This window comes from Chiloscyllium punctatum, chromosome 12, assembly GCF_047496795.1.
Source record: "Chiloscyllium punctatum isolate Juve2018m chromosome 12, sChiPun1.3, whole genome shotgun sequence".
Lineage (NCBI taxonomy): Eukaryota > Metazoa > Chordata > Chondrichthyes > Orectolobiformes > Hemiscylliidae > Chiloscyllium > Chiloscyllium punctatum.
This window is the reverse complement of record NC_092750.1, coordinates 44,807,248-44,821,611: the sequence shown is the minus strand read 5'-3', so window position 1 is coordinate 44,821,611 and position 14,364 is coordinate 44,807,248. Positions and strand designations below refer to the sequence as shown.

General features: G+C 37.1%; 1 protein-coding gene across 3 annotated transcripts in view; it reads left to right on the top strand.

Annotated features, from left to right (window-relative positions):
• Positions 1-14,364, top strand: part of lrig1 (leucine-rich repeats and immunoglobulin-like domains 1) — a 118,791-nt gene that overhangs the window by 67,348 nt on the left and 37,079 nt on the right. For all 3 annotated transcript variants that reach the window (XM_072582495.1, XM_072582494.1, XM_072582496.1), the window contains 2 exons: positions 4,366-4,503; positions 10,422-10,565. In XM_072582495.1, coding sequence (XP_072438596.1) covers positions 4,366-4,503; positions 10,422-10,565 — 282 coding nt within the window. The remainder of the gene's footprint in view (positions 1-4,365; positions 4,504-10,421; positions 10,566-14,364) is intronic.

The following is a 14,364-nucleotide window of genomic DNA, read 5'->3' as shown; positions in this document are numbered from 1 at the left end:
GAAGTAAGTGTTGGTATTTTAAAAGCAGAGACAGGAAAAATGAACAGATATTTAGTTGGTTTTTATATTAAAGTCATGGGTTTCATTCCAGAAATAGTAACCCAGAGGTTATGAAGGGTGAGGAAATTAATATCTACAGAGCAAAAATGTTGGTAAAACTTGAATTAAAATCCAACAAATTCTGGGCAGTAAATGCATTCATTGCATTCTAAAAGATAGTTGCAGAGACATGCTAGCTATGATTTTCCAAAATTTGCTTAGAATTAGGAATGAACCCTTCTGATTGGAAGTTGGTAAAGTAACAATGCTTGTCAAGAAAGTAGGGAGAGAGATAATGGGGAGATAAAGACAATTTAACCTAACACCAAATATTGGAAATGCTGGAATCTATTAAGGAAGTCTTAATGTGCTTGAAAAGCAAAATATGATTAAAACAAGTCAACATGGCTTTACTAAAGGGAATTCCTGTTTGCTCCATTTACTGAAGTTTGAAGATATAACTTGAGAGATAAAGAGGAACCAATAGATGTAGTATACATAGATTTCTAAAGGGCATCCCACATGTATTGCATATGCTAGTAGGTAGGATAAGGGCTGTTGAATATGAGATAGTGTATTAATATGGTGTTAAGATCCCAGCTAGTAGTAAACTGGACAAGTTAGATCCTTGAAGAAAACCTGGCTTGATAGATCAGATGTTTAATTTTAACAGTTGGTTGCCATGGAGGATAGTCACTGAAACATTGAAACTGCAGATGCTCTTTAAGAAAAGAGCATTTAAAAAAAAACTGCTCAGTTGGCTCGCACATTTTTGAAATTACAACTGGAACTATACTTCACAAAGTATTTCCTTGGCTGTAAAATGCTTGAAGATATCCTGTGGAACACTTTATTTTGCTTTGATTTCTACTGCAATGGGGATTAAATATGCAGCATTTAGGTAATGCACGGCAGTGTGAATCATTCTGTTAAATTGCTCAAAATGCGACCATTTGGCAACTCCTCAATTTGTAAATGTTTGCTCTTGTTCCAAAAACATTTAAAAATTACTTGGAGCAGCATTGAAGGAAATTTGGTTTTGGCATGAAATAATTCATCACCTTGAAAGTGCAGCTGTTTTGTGGAAAGCTCACAGTTGAAATTAAAGGCACCTGGAAGCAACTAAAACATCACCTTAACTATTGCAGTTTGTCATTCTTCAGTGTTAAAATTTTCATAGGGCATGTGGTGGCAGAGTTGGGTTTATTAGTTTGTTTTACCAGAAATAGTTGAATGTGCCATGTTTTTGTTTCAACTGTGCACTTACAATCTAATTCAGTTATTTGTGCTTGGATGTATAAATTATATAGAAAAATAGCAAAACTTACTACAAGAATTTTATGATTGTGCTTGAGTAATATACATCTGAAATGTAAAATACTCTACCTTCATATAACTAACCAAGTGTGCAACCAACCTTGGGTAGAACAGCAGTTAGCACTGCTCCCTTACAGCGCCAAGGATCTGGGTTCAATTCTAACCTTGGGAAACTGTCTATGTTCTCACGAATCTGCGTGGGTTTCTGCTGGATGCTCTGGTTTCTTTCCACAGTCCAAAGATGTGCAGGTTAGGTTGATTGGCCATGCTAAATTGTCCTATAATATCTGGGGATGTACAAGCTAGCTGGATTAGTTTTATGGATTTACGGGGGTGGGATGTGTATCTGGTTGAGATTGTCTTTGGAGGGTCAGTGCAATTTCAGTGGGTTGTATGGCCTCTATCTGCAAGGTAGGGGTTCTGTGAATACTTATTATGATCAAATATTCGTGATTAGTTGCTGTAATTTGTTTAAATTGTTTTGAAAGAACTGATTAGATTGAAACAAAAATCCTTTGTGGTCTAAAACATCCCTTAAACATGTTGCTGAAGAAACTCAGCAGGTCTGGCAGCATCTGTGCAAAGAGCAGGGTCAGCGGTTCAGGACCGTCCTTCAGAATTGACATAAAATACATCTTCTGTTGATTAGCAAGTTAAAAATGAAAATATGTACTCTGTTTTTAAGCTACAAAACATTTGCAATGTTCTATCTTGTATTTTATTTGGATGGGTATATGAATATGAAGGGTTTGGAGGGATACGGGCTGGGTGCTGGCAAGTGGGACTAGATTGGGTCTTGTCCAATTCTTGTCTAATAGCATTTTCAACCTGATTCCTTAACGATTTGTACAATAGTGTGAATAAGTTGCTTTGGTAAGCTGGTAGAAACAATGCTATTCAGACATTACCTATTTGTATTATGTCTCAGAATTCAGCATAAGTATGTATTGTTGTGCCTGGCCCCACAAACAACTGTTCACCTGTATCAGAACTATTACTGTCGTCTTCAAGTGTGGCAGTACCTGATGCAGGCCTACTTTAGTATAACTTCATAACCATGTACCTGATAGGACGGTTGCTTTTCACACTTCTTTTTTTTAAAGAAGTAACTTTGGCATTTACTATATAACACCTCATTTTGTATTAAGAGTCAACTGTGTTCATCCTTTTTGATGTTGATATAATCATAGAAATGTACAGCACGGAAACCGACCCTTCGGTCCAACTCATCCATGCCGACCAGATATCCCAACCCAATCTAGTCCCACCTGCTAGCACCCAGCTCGTATCCCTCCAAACCCTTCATAATCATATACCCATCCAAATACCTCTTAAATGTTGCAATTGTACCAGCCTCCACCACATCCTCTGGCAGCTCATTCCATACACGTACCACCCTCTGCGTGAAAAAGTTGCCCCTTAGGTCTCTTTCCCCTCTCACCCTAAACCTATGCCCTCTAGTTTTGGACTCCCTGACCCCAGGGAAAAGACTCTGTCTATTTATCCTATCCACGCCCCTCATAATTTTGTAAACCTCTAAGGTCACCCCTCAGCCTCCGACACTCCAAGGAACGCAGCCCTAACCTATCCAACCTCTCCATATTGCTCAAATCCACCAACCCTGGCAACATCCTTATAAATCTTTTCTGAATCCTTTCAAGTTTCACAACATCTTTCCGATAGGAAGGAGACCAGAACTGCATGCAATATTCCAACAGTGGCCTAACCAATGCCACAACATGACCTCCCAACTCCTGTACTCAATACTCTGACCAATAAAGGAAAGCATACCAAACGCCTTCTTCACTATTCTATCTACCTGCGACTCCACTTTCAAAGAGCTATGAACCTGCACTCCAAGGTCTCTTTGATTGGCAGCACTCTCTTGGACCTTACCATTAAGTGTATAAGTCCTGCTAAGATTTGTAATCTGAGAGTAAGTAAGCACCATCTATTTAAGTCGGTGTGTAAAATTTTGCATTCCTGAAATTTTTTGTAGCAGTGGAGCTCATAGTGGTTTGCTGCTGCTTACCGTTTCTAAATAACATTTAACCTTGAAATTTTGCAGTGATGTACTAATATTGATAGTAATAATACATTGTAATTAGCCTCATACAATTTCCAGTTTTACTGTTCTTTTTATAAGAGCCCTCTTTATAAATGATAAGCCCTGTTGCTATGTCTGTATTTAACAAAGGTAGTGATTGACTAAGAAGACAATTTGTATCTTTGTGCAGAGGACAAATTGACTAATCCCGTTAGTTTTCAAATTGCAGTTTTCAGCATGTTGTTATCGTGAAGGGGTTATGACTTTTTTGGGCACACTTTTCCAATTTATGGTTCCAAATAGGATATCCCAAATCGTTAAGTTCCCAGGTGAGGAGGGATGAACTGGCTTGCTTGTTTCACCCACCCCCTTGATTGGTAGTGACAAAGTTAACTTAAACGTGACTCAAAACCTTGTGGAATTTGCCATCCTACAGCAAATGACATCACAAGAGAAAGTAATGCCATACACAACCTCTTGTGCTCGAACAGCATTCATTTATTTCTTCTTTACCTACAGTGCAGGTGTGTTTGATCACTGCTGCAAAGCCTTGATCTTCTCAACAAACTAATACACTTGCTACCCAATCAAGCCATTACACCTATAAATCAGGAGTTGTTGTCAATGTCTCACCCTTTTTTCTGTTTCTCAGGTAATACAAACTCTTGTCTGCAGGAAGTGGCTTTCTCTGAGAGAATTGGGTAGTCAGCCTCTCGTTATATCTTCCTTTTTAGTTGTTTTTCATTTCCTTGAGTTTTTACAGGTATGAAGTTTTATGGGGCTCCATCTACAGTGATATTTTGGCTGCAGCAGTTGTTTTTATTTAAAAACACTTACGGTTGTACTGCAGTTTCAACCCCACTTGGGATTCTGATCTGTCATCATGACAAAATAGATGAGTGAGTTGTTTTGTTTTAATACTTTTGAAGTTTTATTTCATATGTGACTTTTATTTTTAACAGGCATCACAACAAGATACGCAGCATTGAGCCAAATCATTTGAGCTACTACCAGTCTCTAGAAACACTCGACCTAACCTACAACGAAATTACTGAAATCCAAAATAATTGCTTTCCATGGCAACTCAAAATTAAAGACCTGTGAGTACTTTATTCTCTGACTGTTAGAATAATGCACAGGCAGTTGGATGAAAGTGCACAACAGTTTTTGACTTTTGAATCATAAAGATATTATTGTTCTTCATGTCATTACTTTGTTTTGTTTGTTTGTTCACTGCTCCATCACCCACCACCCCAGAACCACCTAAACCTGCCCCAGGTCTGCCATTGCAATAGTAAGAAAGTTTATACTGAATATACATTGCAGAGCTGCTTCAGTTGTCTCTTTGTCCACACTTGCCATTTTTATTTTCTTGGGTTTTTAAAATCTTTTTGAGTGAGTGACCATTTATTCATTTGTGAAACTAAGCCGAGAATATTGAGTTACTATTTGCCAAAAACACTTGTGCTACTTGTATTATAACTGTGCTGCTAAAGTAGCTGTAATATATTGAGTAAGGCACATCTCTTAAAAGTTGCTTTCATTTCTTGAATGCACTTTCTCCTATGTAAAGTGACAGGAATGTCTATGAGCTGCTTTACTTAGGGCCAAGCACAAACCTGAATATTTGATAACTGTCACTCCTTGTTTTATAGTGAGTTAGTTACAGATTGAAAATGCTGTGGACAAGATGTGTGCAGAAACTAGATTAGCATGAGGGAGATACAGAAAGCTTTAGAGTACTATTGAGTAGGAACTTGAAAAAGGTGAGGATGCAACACAATATAACAAAGTTAAAGGGTATGATGTGAAGGAGGTGGGGAGGAGAAATCAGTGTAAAATAGAGCCCAGGCAGACTCAAATTCACATTTGATTTATTTGAAACAAAAATAGAGCTGGGAAGAACTTGGATAATGAGTAATCTTTTAAGGGATTGTATGGGCATTGTGGAGTGAAAACATAATGTTGGTGAAATTGACTCCTGAAATTTGATGTACAGAACACTCCCTACATCCTGAAAATGCCCAGGCTGTAGCCGGTGGAACATCAAGATGGTAGTGGCAGGTAAGAAGGACCGTGTGAATAATGATGAGATGGAAATTAGCAAGAATTAAGAAGGGAGGAATAATGCAAGTGATTGTGTCAAGAATCGAAGGATGGGGGTAAGAAACAATAAGAAAATGGCACCTAGTTTTGTAAGAACTTTCATATTTCTAGATTATAAAGGTATATTATTGCCAGTTCAGATCTATAGACGTACACTTCTCATTTTTTAAAAATTAGAAAATGACTTATTAGGATAAATCAGAATTAATTTAAAAATATAAATTTTCTGATTGCCGTAAAATATTCCATTCCTTCATCCCAACTTATCAAATCAACTTAAACATTCTAACGTGACGATGAGCAACACTTCACTTTTATAATTCAGTCTTTGTGGTAAGACTGGACTGCGGTAGAGTTAACAGACAAGAGCACAACGTGAATGATTTGGAGTCATCAAATTAACTTCAGAAGCTAGATGTCTGTAATCAGTTGGAAAGTTCAATGGCAATTATAGTGCACTGATGTTTTGCCAGTGCAAATAAATTAGCAGTCAAAGTTCAAATGACAATACATCAAAATATGAAAAAGAGTTCAGTAAATCTGGCAACTTGTTGGTTGTCACCTGGCTATTCAAGGGTAGGAGACAAAAACATCTGTCATTGAGAAAATGCTAGAGTCCATTATAAATGATGTAATAGCAGAGCATTTAAAAAAATACATTAAAATGAAACCAAGACAACATGGTTTTGTAAAAGGAAAATTATGCTTAACAAATTCATTACAGTCCTTTGGGGAGGTAGCGAGCAAGGTAGATAAAGACAACCAGTAGTTATAAAATGTTTGGATTTCAAAAAGGCATTTCATAAGACACAGTACATAACACTACTTAAGACAAGAGCCCATGGTGCTGGGGGTAGAATATTAGCATGGATAGAGGATTGGCTAACTAATAAAAGATAGTGACTTGGAATGAAGGGGGCATTTTCAAGATGGCAACTTGTAACTGATAGACTGCCACAATGATCAGTGCTGAGCTACTGTTCATTAAAAGAAATATTAATGACTTAGATAATGGAAGTGAATCTTGTATTGCAAGTTTGCGGCTGACACAAAATTTAGGTGGGAAGGCAACTAGTAAGGATAACACAAAGAACCCACATAGGGGTATGGGCAGGCTGAGTCAGTAAAATCTTGGGAAAATGTGAGGTTATGCATATTGGCAGGAATAATTAAACATTTTACCCTAATCTTCCAGAACAAGAACCAGATTCTTGTGCAGGAAACAGAAAAAAAGTGGCCTTTTTTTGGAACAAGGCAATGAAATTTTCTTGGGGCTATAGGAGAGAACTGGGAGAAATTTGTTTGAGTCAAAAGAACACAATTTATAATCGTTAGATTGGGATATCAAAGTGATATTGATTGAGTGTTAATACTTCCTAAACAAAGTTCTTTTCCACGTCATTAAGATTTTGATTAAAACTTTTTTTTAAAGAACAGAGACTTATTTCTAATTTCCAAATGGATGGCACAAAGAGGGAAGAATAAAAAAATGTTATTTTTAAATATGACAAATAAAGGGGAGAGCAGATCCATCTTGGTAGAATTGGGAAATGATCTACTATTTAGTAGGGCTAATGAAGTTATTCTAGAGTGACTAGTTTTTAAAATATTTCTGATTTAGTGTTACTAAATATTTGAAGCAGTAGAAAATGCAGAGGTATGGAATAGTGTGGCAGTTTTAGGTTTCCCTCCATTGAAGCGCCAGCATGTCCTAATCTCTGAATTCTTAGTTGGCATAAGGATAGATTAGAAACTTAAATGCATTGATGAATGCATAGGAGGAATGAATTTTGATTCATGGGACACTGGCACCATTACTGGGGAAATAGGAAGCAATTTAATCAGATGTGCTTCTACCTAAGCTGGGCTAAGTCTGCACATTGCTGTGTAAAATACTGTAAAACACCTGTGCATTTAAATATATTGGCCACGTTCAGCAAGATAGGCTATAGGCAAGTATCAGCATTCTACAGTTGTAGATAACAATCACAAATTTAGATTTTTAAAAATAAAAGAAATTATTGAATTGAGGGAATAGAAATTGACAAAAATAAACTAGTGATTAGAGTAACATCAGTGAAAAATAAAAATAAAGCTGAAGGTATTATCTTTGAATAAACAAAACAAATGAATTAATAGCATAAATAAAAATTAATTCATGCATTAGTTTTTAAAGAGTGGCTGTGTCATGACCAAAGTTGGGAATTAAATACTCCAGGATGTTTGACCTTCAGAAGAAATGAGTAAATGGATTTGGGAGAGATTGGTCTTATTCATAAACTTGGGATCACAAAAGTGGAAGCAAAGGGTCTTACCTTAGAAATTCAAGGTACTGAATCAGTTTAGATGGCACTAAGACACAAGCAGAAAAGAATTGTGAAATAATTTATTGGCCTTCCAGTTCTAGTGTTGGGCAGAATATAAATCAGGAAATTAGCTTGCAGCAAGAATAATATGGTAATTACAGGGGACCAGGGGACTTGATAAAATTGATCACACTGAACTTGGATATGTGGAAGGGCAATTGTGTGTTAACAAAGCTGTTAAGTTTTTGAGGTAAGTAGCGGGACAGATAATGGGGAATCAGTGGTTTTACTGCATTGGCATTTTTTTTAAAAAGCATTTAATGTAGCATGAGATTATTACACATGGAATTGTGGGAAATCCATTGGCATAGATCGAAATCGACAAAACAGTAAGTAGTATATCAGTAATTTTCAGGTTGGCAGGCAGAAACTATTTGAGGTGCTACATGAGTCAGTACTTGAATAGGAGTTCTTTGCAGTGTGTAAAATGACTTGAATGAAGGGATCATGTGTAATATATCCAGGTTTGTTGACTATGCTAAGTTATGTGAGAAAGTAAACTTTGAGGAGGCCACAAGGATATAAGAACATGGCATACAATATTTAAAGTGGAGAAATGTGAAGTTATCTGCTTTGTTAGGAAAAGTACCGAAGTAGAATATTTTTTTAAATGGTGAGGAAAAGAATCTGAGTCCCTTTTATACATACAATCAGTATGCAGACTTAGCAAATAACGAAGAAAGCTAATGTCACAAAAGGATTGCACAGAAAAGAATGGGTGTAGTGCAATTGTAGCAGGCCTTGTTATGCTACACATTGAGTACTGTAGCAGTTATACTTTGCTTATTGGTTTTGGTAGGAGTGCAACAACAATTCATTATCCTATGAGGAGAAACTGACACGTATTAATTTTTTCAACAGTTTGGAAGCGTGACTAGTGATCGCATTGAAACATATTGTGACACGACTACATCAGAAGTTACTAGAAAAACTCAGTGGCTCTGAAAGAGAGTTGTTGGATCCAAAAAGTTAACTTTGCTTTCTTTCCTCAAATGTTGCCAGACCTGCTGAGTTTTTCTAGCAATTTCTGATTTCGTTTCTGATTTCCAGCACCTGCAGTTCTTTGGGGTTTTTTTTCAGGTGTGGAACTATTGTGTTGGAATTATTCCAACTGCAAATCATAGGAAAAACTACCTTCTTAACTGTTCGTGCTTGATATGGGCAGTTTTGCAAAGCTGATGTCTGAAAACTCCATCATCGATAACACGGCAGACCTAGACACAATGCACAGAAAGTGAAGTCATGTGTTCTTGCCAAAAAAAAACACGATGCCAGAATTGCTGCGAAGCAGGAGACACCCTGAATTTTAAATTACAAGATCATTTCGGTAGAGCTGCTGTACCATTTTCTGAAAGTATTATATAGTTTTTTTTTGCAATTCCTTTCTGTTTCTTATCACTTAGTTGCAAATGAATGTAATGACTTTTAATTTCAAGTATTTAATTGCATTGTTATTTAATGATTGGAAGTGTAATTAGTTTTCTTAACATTGTGTCATTTAATAATTAGTGAATGCATGTGAGTGAGAGAGATAAGTGAATATGGGCGTATGGTAGCAGGTGCAGCCTAGTGTCAGATGCAAGACAGGCGATGTCAGTGGTATAGTTAGAGCAGATTTTAAGCCCCCTAATTTTTCCTGGTTAATTATTTGTGGAAGTGAGTCAGAATCCTTTGAAGTCCCCAACTATAACTCAGAGTTGAAGATGTACTTAGGACGGTTCCAGGTCGGGGCAATTACCCATCAGAAGTTTAAATCAGTCAGACAATTTATGCACAGTTAATATGTGTGAGGATTCAAATGCACATTTTTAGCCAACACTGGTGTAATGGCTGTTTGAAGATCTGGGCTATAATTCTTGAGCTATATGATGGATTCTAATTGGATAATTCCCCAGTCTAGAATTAGGAATTATGTGTTGGAGATCAGGAGAAATATTGTTCAGAGTTGTGAATCTCTGAATATCTGCAGTGGACCATTCCAGTCACTAGTTTCAACAAAGAGATGGACAAAATGTTTGGATATCAGGCGATTTTAAAAAAAAATCAGAGGATTATAGGGATAATTCAGGCATAGAATGCTGAGTAGAAGATCAACCACGATATTAATGAATGACTGAACTCTGCCCACTGCAGCTCCTGTTTCTCTGATACTGGTACACTGGGTTAAATGCCTTTCTGTGTTGGAAACTTTTATGGTTCTATAAGTAAAAACAAAAGTAATTGTCTAGAGAGAAAAATTTAGTAATCTGAAAATCCATTTCACCTGAAGTTAATTTCTCCAACTCTTATTTACCAACAAAAAAAGTACAAAGCTACATGTTTGATTGAATACATTGTTTTCACTGTTGAATGCAGCTTTGACAGCTCGTAAAATTTGTTTTCTGTTTTAAACTTGCAAGATTACAACTGCATAAATGATACATATTTTATTTTTGAATGCACCATAAATTAATCTTTTCAAATTGCAAGTTTCTGTTGTAAATTTGTAATGATTTTGTTGAACATGGTAATAATTCCTACTGTAATCTACAAATCTATGTTCTTAGCTATCTCAGTAACAATCGAATAAGCATTCTGGAACCTGGCACATTTGATAATTTGTCAAGCACCTTACAAGTTCTTCGACTGAGCAAAAATCGGATTTCACATCTACCTGTCAAGATTTTCAAGTTGCCACATTTGCTGCATCTGTGAGTATAAACCCTGATAAAATTTTCATTATTTTGTGTATTCTAGTTTGGTTGTACTTGTCAATAGTTTCAGAATCATTTTTCACTCTTGCAGATTCACTGGTTAAATAACTGGTATGCCTAATGTAATTGTTCAGCATTTATTTAAATGCAATGTATACTGCAAATATAATTGATCTCTAACTTACAAGTAAGTGTTATAGGTCTCCTCCTTAATGAGTGGGAAAAAAAATCTTTTCATTTAAAATTTCCTGTGCTACTTACTATTTATAAGATCTGAATTTTAGTTCCATATTTAATGCAAACTTAATTTTGCTGTTAAATTCAGCATTGTCATGATATTCCTCCAGCATTACTGAAGTCATAGCGATTGGATGTAAGCTAGTGTTCATATTGTTCTGTTGCTACCATGTATAGTACAAATTTAATAGCAAGTTCAGTATCGATCTAATCTTCAGTAGTTACCTTTACTGCTTAGATTACTGGTACCTCCTACAATTTAATTTTATATTTCTCCAACTGTTGGGATGCACTTGAACTGCATGGAATCTCTGTGCATGAAGTGTATTTAGCGTTTCATATGCATAAATTAATTTACCATTGTACATTGTTCTGCAGTTTATTTGCATTTTGATAAATCTTTACCGAATCCTAATCTAATTTTTGTTAGCATCAATGGATTCCAGACTAAACAAAATCACGCACTCAACTAACATATCAATGACAAATATTGAACAACTTAGCCCACAGCTGTTGTAGTTTAGAAAGGTTGGAAGGAGAAACCTGTGAGTTTGATATTGGTGGTGTGTAGATTATTGGAGGTCATTCTAAAAGCTAGGATTTACATGCATTTGGAGAGGCAGGTCTGATTGAAGGGAAATCATCACTCAAACATGATTGAGTTTTTTTTGAGGAAGTAACCACAAATATTGATGAGAGCAAAACAGTAGACGTTGTTTACATGGACTTTAGTACGGTCTTTGATTAGGTTCCACGTGGTAGACACATTAGTAAAGTTTAAGTCATACATGATTCAGGGAGAACTTGCTAATTGGATACAAAATTGGCGAGATGGTAACGTGATCGTAGAGTTGTTTTTTCAAACTGGAGGCTTGTGACCAGTGGTGTTCCACAGGAATTAATACTGATCCACTTTTGTTTTCATTCACATGGTTTGTATAAATGACAAACCTAGGAGACACGGTTAGTGAATTTGCGGATGACTCCAAAATTGGTAATATGGTGGACAGTAAAGAAAGTGCTTCATAATCTCAGATAAATCTGATCAGTTGGTCCACTGGGCTGAGGAATGGCAGATTGCATTTAATTTGAACAAAGAGGAGATATTGCATTTTGTCAAGACAAACAAGGGCAGGACTTATATCATTAATATTAGAGCCCTGGATAATGTTGTAGAACAGATAAACTAAGGGGTTCAAATATGTAGAAATTTACGTCACATGGTTGGTTAAGAAGGTGTTTAGCACGCTTGCCTTCATTGCTGAGACCTTTGAGTATAGGAGTTGGGGTGTCATGTTGAGGTCTTGCAGGATGTTGATGAGGCCTCTTCTGGAGTACTGTGTACAGTTCAGCTCACTCTGCTATAGGAGGGTATTGTTAAATTGGAGAGGGTTCAGAAAAGATTTACCAGGATGGGAATACAAGGTTTGAGTTAGGCTGGGACTTTTGTCACTGCAGGATTGGAGGTTGAGGGGTGCATTGAGAGGGTTATAAAATCATGAAAGGCCTAGATATGGTGAATAGTGAGGGTCTTTTCCCGAGGGTGGGGGAGTTCAAAATTTGGGGCATATTCTTAGTGTGAGAGGAGAAAGATTTGAAAAGGGCATGAGGGGCAACTTTTTTTTTACACAGTGGTTCATTTGTGGAATGAACTGCCAGAGGAAGTGGTGAATGAAGGTAAAGTTCAAAAGGCATTTGGATAAGTACATAAATGGGAATGGTTTGGAGGGATATGGGCCAAATTTGGGCAAGTGAGACTAGTTTGGTTTTGGAACGTGATCAGCGTGGAGTACTTCTACCAAAAAGTCTGGTTCCATGCTGTGAGACACTGATCAGAAGTGATCTTATTGAAACATGTAAGTTTCTGAATGGACTTATTAGGCTAAAGAACCAGTGGATGTTTCCTCTTGTGGGAGAGACCAGAACTAGGTGACACAGTTTATAAGTAAGAGATCTCAGTCTAATGATAGAGAGAAAAGGGAAAACATTTATCAAAGGTACAGCAGATTCAAAATTCCAACTGCTATATTCCTGCTATCAAGTCCTATGTGATCGCTACCTTACTTGGAAGTTATTTATCTACATAGATAGTGGGTTGCATATCTGGCTTAATTTACTATATGACTACTTACTTTTCTGCCAAAAGTGGTATTTGTATGTCATATCTCCCTGTCTATTCCTTTTGCATTATTTTTATCTCTTATTAAAATTTTTTTGTGTGAAATAAAAACATTAATGATGGATCAGATTAGAGGCAGTCCAACTCATCCATGTTGACCAGATATCCTAAATGAATCTAGTTTCATTTGCCAGCAGTAGGGAATGCTGAATGAATAAAGAAATTGAGGGTTTGGTTCAGAAAAAGAAGAAAGCATATGTCAGGTATAGACAGGATAGATCGAGTGAATCCTTAAAAGAGTATAAAGGAAGTAGGAGTATACTTAAGAGGGAAATCGGGAGGACAAAATGGGACATGAGATAGCTTTGGCAAATAGAATTAAGGAGAATCCAAAGGGTTTTTACAAATATATTAAGGACAAAAAGGTAACTAGGGAGAGAATAGGGCCCCTCAAAGATCAGCAAGGTGGTCTTTGTGTGGAGCCACAGAAAATGGGGGAGATACTAAATGAATATTTTGTATCAGTATTTAATGTGGAAAAGGATATGGAAGATATAGACTGTAGGAAAATAGGTGGTGACATCTTGCAAAATGTCCAGATTACAGAGGAGGAAGTGCTGGATGTCTTGAAACGGTTAAAAGTGGATAAATTCCCAGGACCTGTACAGGTGTACCCGAGAACTCTGTGGGAAGCTAGAGAAGTGATTGCTGGGCCTCTTGCTGAGATATTTGTATCATCGATAGTCACAGGTGAGGTGGCGGATGACTAGAGGTTGGCAAACGTGGTGCCACTGTTGAGGAAGGGTGGTAAAGACAAGCCAAGGAACTATAGACCGGTGAGCCTGACCTCAGTGGTGGGCAAGTTGTTGGAGGGAATCCTGAGGGACAGGATGTACATGTATTTGGAAAGGCAAGGACTGATTAGGGATAGTCAGCATGGCTTTGTGCGTGGGAAATCATGTCTCACAAACTTGATTGAGTTTTTTGAAGAAGTAACAGAGGATTGATGAGGGCAGAGCAGTAGATGTGATCTATATGGACTTCAGTAAGGCGTTTGACAAGGTTCCCCATGGGAGACTGATTAGCAAGGTGAGATCTCATGGAATACAGGGAGAACTAGCCATTTGTATACAGAACTGGCTCTAAGGTAGAAGACAGAGGGTGGTGGTGGAGAGTTGTTTTTCAGATTGGAGGCCTGTGACTAGTGCAGTGCCACAAGGATCGGTGCTGGGTTCTCTACTTTTTGTCATTTACATAAATGATTTGGATGCGAGCATAAGAGGTACAGTTAGTAAGTTTGCAGATGACACCAAAATTGGAGGTGTAGTGGACAGCGAAGAGGGTTACCTCAGATTACAACAGGATCTTGACCAAATGGGCCAATGGGCCGAGAAGTGGCAGATGGAGTTTAATTTAGTTAAATGCAAGGTGCTGCATTTT